This window comes from Styela clava, chromosome 9 (genome assembly GCF_964204865.1).
Source record: "Styela clava chromosome 9, kaStyClav1.hap1.2, whole genome shotgun sequence".
In the NCBI taxonomy this organism is placed as follows: domain Eukaryota; kingdom Metazoa; phylum Chordata; class Ascidiacea; order Stolidobranchia; family Styelidae; genus Styela; species Styela clava.
In genome coordinates, this window is record NC_135258.1 from 13,457,628 (window position 1) to 13,477,289 (window position 19,662).

Below are 19,662 nucleotides of genomic sequence, written 5' to 3' on the forward strand. Positions count from 1 at the left end.
ACTTGTAATATCATAGTCCTGTTGCACAAAACTAAGCCAGTTATAAGCACCATTAAAATAATAATAATCTTATGAATAGAGAGTATAAAAAGAAAGTAAGACTACTCAATGGTATATTAAACGACCGTCAGCAGACCAGTTTTTAGATAACCGCATTTGCAGATTTGTTATTCGAAACATGTTAGTATTGCATTTAAAAAAAGCATTGTTTGGGGCTCAACTGGGCTTGAGACATTTGGTAGGTTTCACAGGACCTTAAATACACTAGGATTTCCATCATATTAAGATCTTTACGGCCGTGGTACGTTGCTGCTGGCTCCGTAGCAGTAGTCGATTAGGCTTCAAAAACACGCCGTGCTGTTGCTTATATATCGATGGACGTAACTTTCAATTGTGAGGAAGACCAGCATATGCGAGAGGGCTTGTAATGGGGTGTTACCTGCTGTAGGTAGTCGGTTATATCCTGAAATGTCTGAAAGACTAGGCAATATCATACTGGAACAGGATGAGTTCTATCAATTAATCTTTCTGCTGGCCATTCTAATGCATTCTGATTTCAATATAAGGGTTTGTACAAGTGCTGAACAACAATTAAAAGAATAAACACAAAATCTCGAGCTTCTTCTTTCTTCATCCTAATAAACATGGGTAGCAAAGTACTCGGATATAATTTCTCGTATCTTTATTGGTGATTTAAAAATAAAATCAATCTCTCCGGCAAAATCGTATTCGTGAAAATATCGGGCATAAAATAGTTAACCAATACTTTCAGCTTTTATCTGATTTTCTAGTAATTGTGAGTCATCTAAATAATTTAATTTCTTTAGCCAATTCCAGATTCGTATCATTTTCTCTTGCTGGTATCTAGCGTAAGATTCCTTGTCTTGCGAAGCGTCCGGTTTGAGATAGACTTCGCGCAGTGGAAGGTGACATGAAGAAGTTGTTGCTATATTTCTGGATGGAGTCGTCTGCCATTTCTTTCCAGTTCGTTTCCGCGATAGCGCCACATTTAGCGCTATATCTTTTCCATATTGAGCAGAAACAGCTTCGAAACTTTCATTCAAATTTACCGTTTTAGGAATTCGGTTTGATATGTTAACATTTTTTAGTATCACGTTTTCCGGAGTCACGTTAATTGTCCTTTCTATTATCTCGCTTGCGTCGTGGTATCTTTCATCAACTGGAGATACGCCATGTTGTACAGGTATAGTCACAGGCATGGGTATATATGGAGCTTCGCTCTGTTTGAATTCTCCAAACCTGCTCGGTTGAGACTGAGCTGTTCTCTGTCTATGGAAATACGTTTTTTGTGGACGTGATTTCTCCCATCTGCTGGACTGGCGATTTTGTCTGATAAATTTGGGAGCTGCAAGAAAAAAGATTGGATTCGATGGAAACGGCCTAAGTGTTTCATTCACTATATCTGTATTGACAGAACGTATAATTTCAAAAAACGTGGCTGATATAATAAGAGTAGCAAAGCTATCTTGCAACTACAATAAACGGTTTTACTTTTATTATGTTGTATATTGAGTGGTTTGCAGACATCAGCAATAAATATCTAATTCAAAAATGGGACCTCCAGAAGTATGTGTACCAGGATGGCGCACAACCTGAACACAGTATGTGTGTACCGGTTAGGATTCAGGCTGTGTGACAGCTTGGTTCACATACTTTTGAACCACCCAAAAATGATTAATTTTCGTCATCGTATGAGTGTTTCTCTAATTACCGAGTTCTTTGTTGATTAAATTTTACGTAACAATGTTCAGTTAGCCAAAAGTCAACGATGCCGTAGAGCAGGGGTCGGCAACCTTTTGTCGCTTGCGGGCCAAAAATAAGGGTTTCAACTCAAGTCGCTGGCGGTCCGCACATATTTTTAGAAAGTTAAAAACCGAATGAATGATACTTTTTATAATACAAATCAAGCAGTGATACATCTCTCAAATAGAATATAGATTTATTTCCTCATTGCACTACATCTCGAAAAATCCCATTTGAATATTTTCGGCGCTGTTAAACCCTTTGCACTTAGCATCAACTTTTTTTTTTTTTTTGCCATTTGTCCAATTATAATTAAATTATAGGCTCATTAAACCAGTAATTGTGAATTTCATATACTTGTTAGGTTATTAGGTTATAATATAATTTAGTCTCACAATAAATTCTGTCACGTGAAGAATATATTCGTCAAAACAGCTGTTTTATCACTATATTTCAGTGAAGCGTTGCGGACCGGATTATATTACCCCGCGGGCCAGATCCGGCCGGGTTGCCGACCCCTACTGTAGAGATTTACAAGCATGATTGCAAATATTGACTCGTTTTGGGGATTATTCGGTATTTTTAGTGATATTTCTCAAATTTGAATGTAAATCAGATAACTGTCGTCATTTTGTCCCTGGGGGAGTATTCATATAGTTGGAGTAATCAAGCTTGTACCTTTCGGTAAAATTTCGACAGTAGGTTATATGAGAACTTTTCTGGGGTTAAGAAAACATCCAATGAGATAACTTCAGTCGTAACAATGGTAATATTAATATTGTAATATATTATATATATATATATTTTGTTCGACCCGTTTTCCTTGCCTCATGTGCAAAATTACCACATACCTGGACAAACGTAAATTTTTGGCATTTCCTGCACCAGTGAAAAACGTGATGGTTTGCCTTTTATAGGAGGAAGTGAATTACTGTTCGCAGCTCTGTGATATCCCATTAGTCCTTTTCTTGTGCGGCTTATTTGTTCATTTCTCACAGCAACTAAAACATAGCAATATATAGGCTTCGTGATGAAAGATTAAATACATTTATTTAACAGAGGAAGACTCCACAATAAAGCAACTTTTTCCTAATTCCCGAAAAGTCGAAAAATTGTTAATCTATAATTGTTTTTCGTTTTCTTGAATTTATTCACGTTTTACTGACTGCATTAAAAGGCTTACTTCGAATTTTTTCGTTTGCTATTCTGTTGATGACGTCGGGATCAATATTCTGCTGTCCGTGAATCGATAAATCTCTCGGTACAACTCCACTGCAAATAATTCCAATAGTTTGATCAGGAGGCGGCGAAACTGGAGAATTCACATGTCGCAGAGAAAGCTGAGGCCGGAGCTTTCGTGGACGTATATTTTTTATTCCGTTCATTATGATCGTATTGTATACAAAACAGAACAATTATTACAATTCACTGTACTCTATCAACTATTCTTTATTTTTTCATAACTTATTTTCACCATACTAAAAAAGGTAAACTTTACCTGAAAAATATATAATGAAAAATGAGAAAGTCGAATAAGTCATGTCAAAGAAAATTGCGAAGAAGAAGAAGAAGTATATACTGCAAGTTGCTAACTTATAATCTGACTGAATTTGTTCATTTCTTCTCCAGTCTTTTATTATTAAACTTTTCTCCTGTTAAGATTAGGACCATTAGAAATAATAATAACTTGGCGAATAAAATATCTGAAAGCAATGAGCAGGGTCATATTTTTTGTATGCTCCACAACATTTTCTAACTTGTGATGTAATAGCTAAAATGATAACTCATTTATGAAGCCGTTGTTGTGAGTCGTGTCTGTAACCCAGAATCAAATTTCATTTATTGATCACAAAGTAATACGAGAAGGTGCTCAGTTGCATTGTTTTCCCGCCAGCAAACAATGCCTTTATATATTTCTTTACGAGTACAGACGCGCATATGTTTGTTATATTAATCGTATTTGCGTCGTTTATTTGGGAATTATCGCGGGCACTTGTGCTTATGCGGTGACGTGATATGACCCTTGTTAGAATTTTATCAGCTACTGGTACCAAATTTAATCCGATTTCCGTAAAATAATTCATCCAATTTATAGCATACGTTATTATTGAATGTCCCTTTAGAGACAAGAGATCTTCTTGTTCATCATAAAAAAAAGATTTATGATTCAACTTTTCTCCACGTTCTTTGTTATTATAATAATTTCTTCTGATTCTAATTTAAGATTAAGGTGTCGCCAAATTTTCTTGTTCTTGTGCTGGCTCCTCAAAAGGAGGTCAAAGTTTATGACCCTCGCCATGGTTACGTGAAGCCTATGTCACGTGTGTGATGGTTGAGTAGTTGTGTGGTTTCACACTGGAATAACAAATAGGATAGGGTAGGATAGGATTTACATATTTATCCCGGGGGAGAGGAAAGCCGATAAGACGGCTTATCCATATGGCGAACCACGGCCTCTCGTCCGGTTACCATTCCAAGTCGGGTATGGGATTAGTTTTTACTGTATTGTTTGTTTTCGGAAGCATGGACTTGGTGGTGGAGGAAGCCGTAACCGACCAGCGGTTAGGTACGTGAACCACCCAACGACGGCGAGGAGTCCAGCAATCCTCTCGCACATAACCATCCCTACATGGGATTCGAACCTGCGAACCCACGCAGAGTAATTAGAGGTGCGGTGGCGAGCGTATTCCTAACGCTTAGCCCGTTGAGCCACACCGCCGCGCCAAATCTAACAATAGAGCTGCAAATGCAGCTTTGAGTTCAGAGCGTCGTGCGATTGATCAATTATTAATTTTGCACGATAAATAAATTTTCGGAGAGTATCTGTAATTTTTCGGTGATATTTCTTTTGAACCCATCTACGCAAATTATTCATCTATTTATTTATTAAACGTGACCGAATTCTGGAAATAAAAAATTACATTGGCTTATTTCCTGAATTTCGTGTATAATATTGATATATTTTATATTGATATGAAATGAAATTGACTTTTTATGTTGATAATCAAGTCCTCTAGCCTTTGAGCCTTGCAGTAGTTAAAATTAAATGGACTCTACACTCTGACGCTACTGGTGTGACTGGCAAAATGGAAAAACAAGTCAGAAAAAGACCATCATCAGATGAAGTAGGATATGTTATTATTAAATTTTGCTTTATTCCAGTATTTCAAGGCTATTCATCTGCTGCATTAAGTTGGTAGATAATTAGAAGTAAAAGGGACTTTGAACTGTTTTTAATTGTTTTAATCTACAATGCTTTCATTTATTGGGATTTCTGTATAGCCATTTGGCTAGATATCAGTTAACTATGAAATGATTTTTAGTGTATGTTGTATACATGTTAATAGTTGTATCTTGTCTGAAGTGTAATGTTTGTTATTATTTATGTGATATATTTTTTCAGTTGATTGATCTTCACATTTCAATCGTACCTCCTGAACATTGGATTGAAAGATTAAATTATGCAAGTCCGAAAGTTATTGATGAAACATTCTCTGCTGGATTCATAAGGTAGTTCATGACCTTGATGTTTTGTAGTATTAAATCCAAACTTTCAGTTCTATTATCCATTCGTCATTAACATCAACTAGTGTTAACGTTTTATTCAAAGTATTTTGCTAGTTAAGAAACACTGGCATTGATACCGGTTTAAAACTTGAAATATGGTAAAAAAGTTTTTTGTATATCACAATTATTCTTAGATTGTTAAAAATTTTCTGTGTCTTTTCGTAATTATCAGTTGGGGTCACGTTAACTATTTATCCCATATCTATGCGTTTGCACCAGTGGATCTGTTTGTATATAATGCAAGTATGCTGTACCTGTAGCCAGATGTAACTAATTATTGTAATTAGTTCAACCATTGTACTGTATCCTTACAAAAATGTTTTTTTGTAATATATGGAAGGGAGTTGACTCTGATGACCGCATGGTCGTATCTTTCGCCCCAGTCTATGCCAAATTACTTTGTGTATATTGTATATATTTTTTATTGATTCAATGCTTGTATTCTGGTTGACGAAATAAATATATCTCTGTCTCATATCGTCTGATAGTCACTCTGCAATCTTTTATTCATTAGTTATTAGTATACACTCATGATGTTACTGCTTCCGCTACAATTTCAAATCATGCGGTATATAACACAATGAATAAAACAAAATTTTATAACTTGTTGAGATAAAGCGATAAAAATTTTTATCCTTTTCTACAGCCAGGAAAAATAAATGATGTCTTATCGCAATAATAAAGAGAAAATTATTATTTAATATCTACTTTTTGTCTTATTGCAATAAAAAAAAATTTCAATATTTTTTTTATGTCGTATCTCGTTATTCACAGAGTTCATCCAGATCGAACCATTTCATCTTTGAGAACTGCAATTTCAGAGCAGATTGGTGATCATATATTTCCTGAAAAATATGTCTTCTTAAAACATATTGGACGATGCTTGGCATTGGTACGTTACAATTTGTTGTTAATAGTTTTTTGATATCAACCTGATCGAATCAAGTTACCGGCAATCTTAATTTCTTATCTTGAAAATGAGTATCGAATAAATACTATCATAATGAGGCTTTAATCATTGCCGAGTTTGGCATTGAAAACCTCAGGTGAAATGGCCATTTTCATCTGCTTTTACAATCTTAACTGTTTATGAGATGCACTGATTACTCCTTTTTTTCTGGGACATGGTTCGCTCAATTAAGCTGTCTTTTAGTCTGAAATACGAAATTTTATAATATACAGTAATTTTTGATGGCAGGCTTTGTTTTTCTCCTATCCGATTTTATGGGTTTTTACATTTCACCACTTTTACATTATATCTACGAAATTTTACTTTTTATAGGTGAATGACAAACAAGAGAATCATTTGAAAGCCAAAAACTTCGTACCACCAAGGGTAAGTAAATGCTTGAAAATTCACATTAAAATTTACCAGTATTTTTGATAGCTTGTGCCTTTACAATTGTATTCGAATAGTTTCTATTTTCATTTCCTGTTATGAATTGTGTTTTGAGGTTGAGAATTTTAATTATTCAGAAAGATGTATATGATTTAAATTATTATTATGTTTTATTATATAACCCAATAAAAATTATAATAACTCAACTTGGAGGTGAATTCCATTATTACAAATTCTAAACTTTAGCGTAACTAAGTATCTGAAATAAATAACTGGTTAACTGTTCCCACATCTGACATTGACTGGTAACCGTATGGGATCAAGTCGTTTGTCATATGATTATGTTGCGTTATCGGCCTTCCTCTCTTATGGAATAAGTATGCAAGTCTTATCCTATGGTGAACTAGAATTCTAGAAAATATCAATCATCATGCATTTTTGTATGTACTAGATTTTAAATTTTGGTAAAGTTACCATAAATATCTAAATATCTGTATTAATTAATAAACGAAAATAACTACTGAAAGTGAACAGAAGTTTGGATTATTTTACTATTAGATAAATATCCAAAAACATGATAGAATCATTTCATCCGACAATTGTTTAATCATACAACACAAATATGAATCATAAATTTCATCACCCATAAGAAATACTTATAGCTTCGTCAAATTATTTGTATCACGTTGAGCCATATTTATTTAACGTTTCTCTAAACGAAAAGACAGTGTATTTTATTGTTTGCTAAATGATTGATTTACCGAATATCAGATGATTTAAATTAACTATAAGTGGGCGATTGTGTATTTTGATTGGATAGGTATGGATTTTGATATGTTTTATTTGCATACTTCTTGTGTTTTATTTACAATTCATCGAATATTGTCAAAATAAATTGATTTGCTATCATTCCTACCTACCTGTGATTGTGTGCTTTGTCTGATGATTTGATAATACCGCTTCGGTGTTCAATTGGTAAATAAGACATGATAGTATCTTCAATAAAATTAATTTTTTTATATGGAATTTTTGGAAATGCATATTTAATTTTTGATTTTCATTATAATATCAAATGTGTCAATTCTCTATCGTTAGTGTGTTCGATTTTATGAATTTAAAGTCGAACCCTTCTCTAACTGTCTCAATTGTTGGCACTTCTGCATGGAAGGTTCAAATACCCTGGGGGTCTTACCAGCGTGTCATCTAACCACAGGTTAGTTATGGCTTCCTCCAAACACCATAGTGCATGTATGTGACCCCCAAGGTAAATAAAATAAAGTAAAGTAAAACAAAACCATCTTATTGTTCTCCTTTTTCCTTGGAAAAATGTGTGTATCCTGTCCTAAAGAATGACGATATGTGATATGATATATAATAATGACTGTGACTTTGTGGCTTGCACATTTTAAAACATACTTAAGTTAGCTTTTCTACAACTTTTTATATGCTTTCCACTCTGAACAATGCTCTTTACAAGCAGCCACTGCTAGATAAGCAGCTACTATGATTTGAAATGTCTGGCTGTTCCAGGTTCCGCATTTATTACCCAAACTGTTACATCCTGAGTGGGAGTGGAATTTGAACCCAAGATTTATTAACCTGTGATTCCAATATGGTTAAGTCTAACTCTTATTCACATATTGTATCTTTCAGAATACTTTGCCTGAACTTTTTATTCTGCCGAGCCAGCCAAGTTCATACAATCATCAAACTCTGCCACAAACAAAACTTGCCCCACTGGAGAACAAAACTAGACAAAGTTCTGTTAAAGAAACAAGACTTCTCAAAAATTATGAGTACAATACTACAGGTCAAGAGAGTACTTCTTCTCACTCACAATTTTCTGAGCCAAGAGTGTCCAATAATGACCCACATCAAAGAGAGTTGAGAATGCGACAACGGCCTGTATTACAATCCAGAAATGACGGAAAACATTTTTACAATGATGCTGGCAGTGAAACACTAGGCGAACGATTCGTAAGTGGTCAAAGTGTAGCGGACAAGCATATTTTACCTCCAAACTTGTCGAGAACCAATACTCCCAATGCATATTCTTCCGCCAATCCAAACCTAAATGCCAAGTATGTTGGTACTCATGAAAAAGAATCGAATTATGTTTCAGCATCCAAAAGACAGTCTTATGAACAGGGTAGAGGTGATGATGACATCGGGGAATTAGCCAAAAGAAGATATAGAATGTCTGATGATGAGGATGCCACACCCCTACCAGGTATAACATAATTAAATTAATAGATTGAAAAAAATTGTCACTAATATACAAATGAACGTTGTTCTACTAGAATTTGTTTGGTTTAATCTGGAGCCTTTTTATTTTCATCCTTTGTGGAACAGAAATGACTAAAACGAATCAGGTCTTAGATAGTGATTTTTACCAGTTTTTTATTTTACCAGATATTTTTGCCAGTTTTTTATTTTTTACCGGATATTCTTGAATCTCTTTTCAAATAAAGTTTTAATCCAAATTGATTTACATGTTATTATTTTTTAAAACAAATATGGTTTAAATAATGTTATTTGAGATTAAGATTTATCAGGATTTTAATGAGGAGTGACAAATTTTTACAGAGAAAAAAGTTTTTGCATGGTTTCTCAACATGTATTTTTTTGATCAACATTAATAATATTATTTTTGTAATATCGCTAGTCTTGATGGCATATTATTTCAAATTCTTTAATTTAGTTAGTATATTCTAAATTAGAAGGGTAGAAGCTCACTGTAGCACACCAGTACTGACAACAATTTCCACAAAACTTTTCTCTGCAAATTTGCTTTGTGAAATTTATGTCTACTAACGCTGCAAACACTTAATTTTATGAAACCACAAAAAAAGGGAATTCAGAAGTCTCACTCCCGTTTATATTTTAGAATGAAAACAATCTGAAATTTGTTGCATTGTTGTTGATTTTATTGCTTTATTGTGAATTTAATTGGTGTATAAAACTATTGTTATCATTGGCATTTAGTGGTTTAAGTTGTTCAATTTCTACACTAAGACAAAATATGTAGTTTCATTTTCTTTGGTTACCAATTTCTAGTTATATACCAAGAATGACCAATCATGCTTGTAATTGCATAAGGTCCCTAGTTATGAATCCTAGGGGTATGATTGCAACGCTCCTCAATAGTTTCTGTAATTTTTAGCTCTTTTTAGATAGCAGATTCTTTTGCCATATTGTGTTTATGAGTCTGGTGATAAGATCTCTCCCCAAACCAGAACTGGACCTGAAAAGGAATTACAGCTTGCCAATTTGACTTTTCTTTTGTTAAGGATTGATTTATTTCTAGATTCGGGAATCGTTGTTGAGCGACACACACCTGATAACAAAAGTCAAAACATGATTCATCAGAAAGAGCAACCAATTCAAGATAGTAATTACAACTCAGAAGAAAACCAATATTATCACCATCCTCAACAAAATTCAAACCCATACCATCAACACAACCAACTATCCACTGATCCACATGGCCAACCAATCACAGACCAATATTACCAATCTACACAAAATTCTAATGAACACCCATCACAATATAAAGCTGATAATTTACATCCACATCAATATCCCAACCATGATGAAAATGGTAACAAATCTCCAAGTGTATTTACAGAACCAGTGAGTGGCGATCACACCGGTAAAGATCAAAATGGTAGTTACAAAACAAATAAGAATGAGCCAACTAGATCTGATCCAATAAGTACCAATCCTTCACAAAATTACCATAACCATTCTCAAGCCTCATCTAATCCCGACGAGGATGACCAATCCAATCCGGGATATGAAAGCGAAATACGTAAAGTTCAATATGTGAATCATGATTCCGGATTCAATGATAGGTCACATGATTCCGAAGATGAAGGTGCTTTTGTTGAAGACAGGTAGGGCTTTATTTAGATGTCTTTTTTAATTAAATAGCAGCTCAACATGGTATCGTTTTTTATTTGTGTGCTTTCATTGAAGATAACAAAATAAACCATATCAATTTTAAAAGGTTTTTTGTTTCTGTTTTTGTTTGTGCCTATTGATTTGGACAATGGCTTGATTTTAAAGAAGAATTCAATTGTGTCGTCTCTTAATATGATTGGATTTTCATATTAAATTAACAAATTTAGCTTAAATTTATGCATAAATTTATATCTGTAACAACGTTAGACAGTTCTATTGTACTCTGTAAATAATATTTATCCAAGAAAGTCTGCCTGATAAAATAAAGATTTACAAAAATAAGTTTTTGGAAGTGTAAACAGAGACTTGATCTTAAATGCTTCTAATCATAACATTTAAATCTGAGATTAAATTTTATTTTGTCAACAGGTCAGAAACTCTGCAACAACAGTATTCACATCACACATCAAATGACAGAGATCGACGCAGTTTTGTTAAAGGAGTAGCTGATGACAGGTATTGTAATAGGTTCCAGTAACTTATTAGACATGAAGTGGATCATTTTGCAAAATTGTTGTTCTTGTGATTGTGGATATTCGTTCATCTCAAGAACTATTACCCAGTAATCCTCAGCCTTTTTTCTTTTGTGGCCTAGTTTTTTTGCTCAAAAATTTTGTGGTTCATTAACTTTCTCATGCAAGGCGAAAACCAACTATTATTTTCTCAAAGATAACCACTTCCAGTTCAATATTTGATGAAATGAGAATTATCACTCAGTATAAAAAAAAAGCATCATCATTTATGCTACTACAATCAAAGTTTACCTAATTTATCAGTAACTATAGCAATATTTAATAACTGCGTGGCCCACTTGAAAATGTTCATGTGGGCCATGGCCCACTGGTTGAGAACCGATTTATTAGGCAAATCAATTTAAAATTTTCCATCACTGATAGATAAAACCTTTAGAAGACTATTTTTCAATTTCTTTCAATTTTGCCATTTTTGAGCGTATTGCACCAACACATGGCATTCGCCATGCTAGTCCACCTTTTTTGGCAAACGCATTATTCGATTAAGGGACTTCCTGAAGTATGCGCACTAAAATGGCAGACAACCTGAACTCAATGGGAATGTGAATTCCTAAGATAGTGGGACTTGGAATTAAAATTTGAAGTATTCCAATGATCAGATAACAAGTCTTATAGGATAGTCCATGTTTGTGTCCATATATTCAATCACTCTATATTGCAATTTGTTTGCATCAATTAAATGAAAATTAGGTCCTGATATATGCAAAATTTGAATACTGGAATTGTGTTCAAGTAATCAGAACATCTAATTTTTTAAATGATATCAGTTTTGATTTTCCCTTGTCTTAATATAATTAAGTATTTTCACTAATTAAATATTCAACTACATTCAACAGGTATGATGACTCTAAAATGAGTTATCGACAAACGTTGCAAGCCAAGCCATTACATGTTTCCAGTTCTCGAGACAGATTATCACCAGGTTGGCACAGTGATGCTGCAAGTGGTAGCGGCAGTCAATATTCTGTCAGAGATTCAGATGACGGATCATTGCTTGACGATTACCAACCAGTCAGAACTACTTCACAAACCAGGTTCTATGATGAAGGAAGGATTGCAGCCAATTCCCAACACGAACAAAATGGAGGTCATCAGAATCAACATGTTGAAAATACCGGAGAAAAACAGTTCGAAGAGCAACACTTGTATGGTGTAGAATCTGAAACAAAGGAGAATGGTGTCAGAAATATGGATCACAATAAAATGGCGACCAAGGCAGGGTTTGTGGCAGCTGGGGCATCTGTATCCCCTGGTGATTTGTCCGATAGTAGTCATGGTAACAGGCCCAATGTTTTGCATGAATCGGCACAAAGGAATCACGAATATGATCAGCATTTTACTCCAAATGATAATAATCCTGAATCTAACGACCTTCAGAAACAACCTTCAGTTAATACTCATGGTGGAGATATGAATGGACCTGATACAAATAATTCAGCTAACGGACAACATGATCCGCTAGGCCATGCTTTTCCTGTGGTATCTCCAGAACAAGCTCGACAACAACAGCTCCACAATGGAAACAGAGAGGAGGATTCTTCCTTCTATCGAACTTCCGAATCTAATCCTCATACAGAGAACCATGTCTTGCGACCAGGAACTAAAAATTTTCAAGATGAAGGAGCATCTGAACAAAATACAGAAAAAAGGAATCCCTTGATGAAAATGTTTCCTCCTGTGAGCACTTCACATGAATTTCAAGAAGAAAAACTCAAATCTTCCACAGACGGCCGTGCGGATAATAACAAAATCACAGAAAAGGCTGTAACAGGAAATGCAACAGATAATGAAAATCTGCTAAATAGAGGAAATCCGGATGGTATGCCGATGCATTTTGCAATGCACGCAGATACAGAACCAATGCAAGTTTCTAATGAAGAAGGGAGACGCAACGGGGAATCCATCTATAATGCAGAAAAACCTGTCATAGTTGGAACTCCACACTCTCATCACCAGGTAAGAAAATCAGGAATGGTTGACAGCTCTTTTATACTGCTACAAAATATAATAAGGATGTTGTGGCCTAGCTGTTAAAGCTTCAGACTTAACTGTGTTGGCATCTTAGGTTGCATATCTCAGTTTGAATACCATGTTTACCCCATCACAACGGGTATGCTAAATCGGGTAGATAATTTTGAATCAGAAAGATTTCAGTCTTTCCAAAAATAGTAGCTTCTCACATATCGTTAGATATCAATGAACGCTTGTTCATGTCCTTGTTCGAAGAGAAAGACGCAAATAAGTGTCGTATAAAAAAAATTTAAAAACGATCCTGACATTTCTGTGATATTTGTTCAAGTTGGATTGAAATTTTTATGTGTTAATGTAACACATTTGCGATAAAATGCTAAATTCGTTTCAGTCATCTACCCACAGTTCAAACAAGGCCCATAGGTGGGAAGGTTACTGAATTTTGAATGACAGAAATTCTTTTGGTTGGACCTAGCTGACATTACCCAATTTGTCACACTGTTGCATTGTACTCTTTTTTACTGTTTACATATTCTAATTTGCTCATGACATTTATCTTACAGAATTTGGAGCTTTTGCAAGAAGACAAACCGACAAAGAGTATTTCGGAATCTGACAGACCTGGCCAGGAATCATTTCCAATGAAAACGTTCAATCAGCGAAGACCATTCGATAAAAAAGAAAATGAATTCACTGATTTTGCAAAAACTCAAAACGAGGATTCAACACACGAAAGCAGAACTTCATCTGCTGAGAAAAGAAATCTTGCTATTCAAAGTAAATTATGTTGAATTTTTTTTTGATTAAATTACTCTTCAAATTTTATCTATTCATTTATTTATGTTCACATTTCCAACCCACACATTGTAATACACGATTCAATATAATAAAATTTTTTAAACTCTTATTGAAAAACTTTGCACCATATGAAGTTTTTTTCCTGTACCCATGATGCATATGCAAATCATTTATACTAGATCTCTTATACCTGTCATTATTCCTGTACCATATAGCCTACTGAAGCTATGACATCCTGGAAGTCCATGCTTCCGAAAACAAATAACTAGCTAACTAATCCCATACCCGACATGGACTGGTAACCGGACGAGAGGCTGTGATTCACAATATGATTGAGTATTCTTATCGACTTTCCTCTCCCTCTGGATGAATATCTAAATCCTATCCTAAATGGTAGTGAGTATGGGCCAACCCCAAATTTTTTCCCTCAAACTGAAGATTTTCGAAAATTGAAGTTATGACAGTGCGGTATCCGCTTAATGTAGTGTGACCACACTTGATATTGTAATGATTTACATCAGAAAAAAATGTTATAGAACATTGATTCTGTATATCAGAATAGGGCTATATTTCTAGTACCCCAACATCTTTATAAAATAAAATCTATTTTCAATATTTTAGAGCAAAGATTATGGAACGAATTACAACGTATGAAAGAAAACAGGGCGTATTTTGAAAAACAAAGACAAGAATTGGTGAAAAGAGCAAAAAATACTTCAGCACAAATTAACCATAGAAGAGGAGCTGGTTTGTACTTTTTGTTTTTTTATATTTATTTTATGAAATATATAAAATTAGATTTTTATATGTATTCTGGATGAGAAAAGAACGTTAACATGGTTTAAATATATGGCAGACCAAGGCCTCTAATCCGGTTACTAATTACAGTCGAGTATGGAGAGACCTTACCAGTAAGTTTTGCCAGATACATGAATTAAAATATTTTTTGTCATGTCATCTCACAGGCTTCTTTCTGGTGGATCAGGTTTAGTCTCGAGTTCCATAGTAATCAAATTTGTGCTTAAATTATATTTTCTAGTTTCGAGAGCCCTTTGATGGTCATGAAATGCTATTTTGAATATTTCTTATGGATGGTTTGCTCATATTATGTATGCCATTTTGGCAAACAAAAATTTAACAGATATGTCTTCAAAGATACCTGGTGCCCAACTCAATCTTAGGTCAGCTCTGTTTGACAATATTCTCATTTCATCATCAAACATTTCACAGGTAGAGACTTGTGGAAACGACGTTATTATAATGAAAAGAAGAAAACAGCAACATTAACTGATCTTTGTGAAAGACTTCATCAACAACATGACACGTAGGATATTTATTTTAAATAAATGTTTTTATTGTGGTGTTTGCACAGAATAAAGCTATAAACAATGTGCCACTTACTAATTTAGACTTGAACCCGGGACTGAAAATTTTTGATTTGTTTGTGAAAATTTGAAAATTCCACTCTCGAAAACATTAAGTTTTCATTGTGATTCAATTTTTAATGTTTCTATTTCCAGTTTCCGCAAGAAATGGCCATCACATCAAGCAGCCACTCTTACACTTTCAAGAGACAAATCAACAGTATTGCCTAGAGCTGATGTGAGACCTTCGGTTAAGGTACTGATTTCGAAGCTTGTTTCATTTACATAATGATATTAGTTATGATAATATCGGCGAACAATGGTGCGGTGGGTGGAACATCGTGCTAAGTGTTAATAATAGGCTTGCCATCGCACTTCTGATTTACCCTGCGTTGGTTCGCATCAAGTCAATGAATCTAGGACAGCAATCGGCAACCTGCGACTCTGGAGCAGATTATACATCATAGCAGTTCTTAAAGTATAAGTCGCGAGCGGTAAAAATGGATCGGATTGAGGTGATGCAAACCTGTCAAAACAAATTTGTTCATTTCATTGTACAAGTTTTTTTCGTTTTGCCATAGACTGAATTATTGTATCATTCATATTCAATTTAGCTTCTTCTTAGTATGAACTAGATTTTTGCATCATAAGTGGTTTTTCTGAGTGTTTCAATAGTCACTGACATTAGAGTAGATGTTGTGGCTCCAAGTAGGTTTGAGTTTGATACAAAGGATGCCAAATGGCTCTTTCAATGCTAAAGGTTGGTGACTCGTGATCTAGTACAAATAACTGGATAACTAATCCCTTACCCGACATTGACTGGTGACCGGACAAAAGGCTTTGGTTCGCCATATGATTAAGCCATCGGCTTTCCCACTTCCTCAGGTTAAATATGTAAATCCTATCCTAATAGCGGCATTACAGTCGAAGAATTAAATAATTTGCAATCAATTTACTTGAAATTAATTTAGTCATCTGAATGGTACCTAGCGAAGGCCCCAATTTGAGAAACCCTAATCAAGGTTTATTACTGCTTTTGTGATTTAGAAATTGCCATATTTTGAATAGAATTTTCAGTCATAACTCATTTATGTTATTCCACTCTCTTAGAGCAACAGTAAAATTCAAGCATCAAGAACTTTGCAATCTATTGAAGATTTGAAGAAAAAATTGAATAATGCAAAAATCAGATTGACTGGAGAAGTCAAGGTTACAATTTTTATTTTTTATTTATTCTTTTGCCTTATTTTGGCAAAAAATGATTTGGCAAACATATGGGAATAAAATGTTACGTTTATAAATTTGTTTTAAAAATTTGGTTTTCATAAAATTTGCATTAAATGACCATTTAAAAATGTACATTTTTCAAAAATTAAAAAAAATCGAATGAAATTAGTTCGTTAGGTAAATTTTCTAAATTTATACCCAAAGCATAACTTTGCTATATACGAAACTGGACTAGAAATCAAGAGGGTATATTTCGTGGTCATATCAGTTTTATTTATCATTACTAAATATAATTCATTAGCTTCAGTGGACATTAGGCTCATACTAAAACTCTAGACGTGAACTCTAGAAGTATAGACGTGAAGCTTATAAGTTTGGGACTTCCATGACTTCGAATATCTGTTCTAATTTATTACATCGTCAATTTAATGGGATTGTATTACTGTCTGAATGCTATGGGGCTAACTTGCTCACAACACTATCCAAGTTATAATGGTGATTTTTGACAATCATTCAATGAATTTGCTATATATAAAATATGCATTAGAAAATTGGTTATAAAAGTAAAATACGAATGATATTATATTTTATAGTTACGACATGAAGCAGAACAAGAACTTAAGAACATGAAACAGGGATTATTGAACAAGAAGATACAATCTCACGTCGCGTTTAGAAAGATGAATAAGTATCGAAGTAATGTGTATTACAGTCCATCTGCAAGAAATAAAAACGCAGGATTTCAATCTCAACTTAGATAAGATGGCGGGAGAATTACAAAGATGTATATTTATATATGAATTGAAAGCAATGACTCTTGTGTAATGTACATTACCTTTTTGACAATACCAATATGACATCCAATGGATATATAAAAATGGCCTATTGTTTGTGTTTTTGTATAAAATTCATTTTGAAAACTGTTATTTTTAATCAAAGTATTATGAAAAATTATATCACATGACAAATTTTTAGTTTTTTGAAATCTTACAAAACTCTGTTAGATATAATGAAATTCTAATCCGTTCAACATATCTTTTTCTCAAATTTTTTATTTGTGCCAACGATTATTCAAGTTTCAATTTCTGCTGTAAATAATATGCACATTATATACTTTTTTAGTCACTAGTCTTCAAGTAATCCATTTTTGTATTATTATCCGTCCATTCTAACATGACCCCTCAATGATGTTTATTTTAATAGTTTGTGAAGTTTTATGAAATTTTCAAATTAGGAGCAAACTATTATTTCATAATATTCTTAAATAGCTGGCAATTTGGGTTTTCTTGGGATTGAAAGCAGATGGGATGGGCAACTCTTTCTCCTTGGTAGAAAGTTTGGGAGTTCCAGAAGTATAACAGAATTTAATTTCATTCCCAGCTTGCATAGCATCATTATTCCAGTAAAAAAAAAATGAAAGTTGGGCGCAATTATATATCATGTTATAAGTCCATTATATGAAGTTAAAAATTGACTTAAACATTGTTTTGATCATTATCATGTTTCTCTTAAAAATACTATATTGTTTTATCATAATACACAAGATTTTGGTATGTAATTTCACCATTTTTTGTATTTTTCAACACTACATATTCAAGATATATTGATAATATAATTCACTGTGAGGGTAATATTTTCAATTAATATTTGCTCCCTATAATCAACCAAGTATGAGCGTCAGTGACTGATAACTGTTAAAAAACAGTTCTTGGATAAGTTTTTTTTTCGTTGTTCACCCGTGTTCTCCATTAATAATCGTTTTATTACTACTGTATGTATGTGTGCTCAATAAATGATAATTTTAGTCATATATGTCACGCAGGAGCAAAGTATGCAATTCCTTGCCAAAGCTGTCACACTTGCTATTGATCCACAGACAAAAAACACAGAGCAAATTATTCTGGTTCTGGTTTTGCAATAGTAGAATCTGTCCTATCATCAATTTCCTTTTTCTTAAACGCAAGCAGATTTTTTTATTTGTTCGACACTTATCAAATGTCCGTTGACTAAATTACATACTGGGTTCGTACAGGCAAACCAAATGGAAGCCGTGTATTGGATACCATCAAGTGCGATTTTCATTGTTTAACTATTTCAATCTTCATTGTAAGATTATAATTGTGTGCCATTTTAGTTAAGTTCGCAATAAAAACTATTTTTTCTAATTGATCAGGAATGTTTTACTTAATTTTCTTTAATGTGAAATTTAATTCCCTTATGCGGGTATATAAAATGCTATACCAGAATCTTACTATATATGTGGCCTTGCCGTACTGAGTTTATTCTGTAAATGGATTAATAACTGACTTTTTAATAGCGAGATTTATATATTTTTGTAATAAAGCTTTTTGGTGTGGGTTGAATAATTTTTATTGGATTTGTTGTAATGTCTTACTTATATAAACGTATGAGGATATAGGGTTTTCAATCGCTCTAACTGCAGACAAGAGCTTCGCTGTGAAAATTTGATAGGATAGTTCAACAGCATTTGGTAAGTTGGATGAGGATATCCGTTGCATCCGATATTATGGCGGTGATTCACAGGGTAAACGCCGTCATAAACGTAAAATAACAAACAAATTTGTTTGTGGTGTTGCAAGTGGCAATGATCATCAGATCTCAAGGGTACTTGTCTGCATAATTGGAAGTCTAATGCTGAGAAGAAGCAGAAAATTTTCTTTTGTTCCTAAGATCAGTGAGCAATATTCGTATAGTTGATGTTAGTTGTAGAGCTATGCAATATTTTAAAAATAATCTGATGTCATTTTACCTACCGCTAACTGTTTTTTGTGTTCGGCAACTCTCCGATAAGCGATAAAATCAAGGATCGTATTGAAATACATTTTACGTTAGATCAATGAATGAAAACATTTCTATTTGCATATATATACAAGAAAAGAATCTGAAGTCATAATTTTTTAAGTGGCGCATTCCGTGGGTGGGCAGGTCGGTCGGATCAAATATATGTCCTAATACTACCTATTTTTTCTTGGGTTAAAACATTTTCTATATATACGAATTCACAGATTCCTTCCACAGGTGTCCTTACTGCGCTGCGCCAGTTGAATAGTATTGAATTTAATCAAGATTTATGCATCTAAATGCAGCAATATTTGAATCCTTTGACGAATAGAGC

The 19,662-nt window shown here is 33.8% G+C and overlaps 2 protein-coding genes across 2 annotated transcripts; one reads left to right on the forward strand and one right to left on the reverse strand.

Moving 5' to 3' along the window:
* Positions 1–673: 673 nt before the first annotated feature.
* Positions 674–3,281, reverse strand: LOC120339713 (uncharacterized). Its single transcript, XM_039407902.2, has 3 exons — positions 2,948–3,281; positions 2,616–2,765; positions 674–1,366 (listed from the first exon to the last, which is right to left on the reverse strand). The coding sequence occupies exons 1-3, from the start codon at positions 3,147–3,149 to the stop codon at positions 756–758; spliced, it is 963 nt and encodes a 320-aa protein (XP_039263836.2). The 5' UTR covers positions 3,150–3,281; the 3' UTR covers positions 674–755.
* Positions 3,282–4,514: 1,233 nt separating this feature from the next.
* Positions 4,515–18,886, forward strand: LOC120339705 (uncharacterized). The gene is made up of 14 exons (XM_039407890.2): positions 4,515–4,889; positions 5,168–5,274; positions 6,106–6,223; positions 6,614–6,667; positions 8,324–8,900; positions 9,978–10,566; positions 11,003–11,089; positions 12,003–13,122; positions 13,701–13,914; positions 14,557–14,682; positions 15,166–15,259; positions 15,456–15,555; positions 16,410–16,508; positions 17,120–18,886. Exons 1-14 carry the CDS (start codon positions 4,851–4,853, stop codon positions 17,285–17,287), a joined length of 3,492 nt encoding a protein of 1,163 aa, XP_039263824.2. The 5' UTR covers positions 4,515–4,850; the 3' UTR covers positions 17,288–18,886.
* Positions 18,887–19,662: the final 776 nt, after the last annotated feature.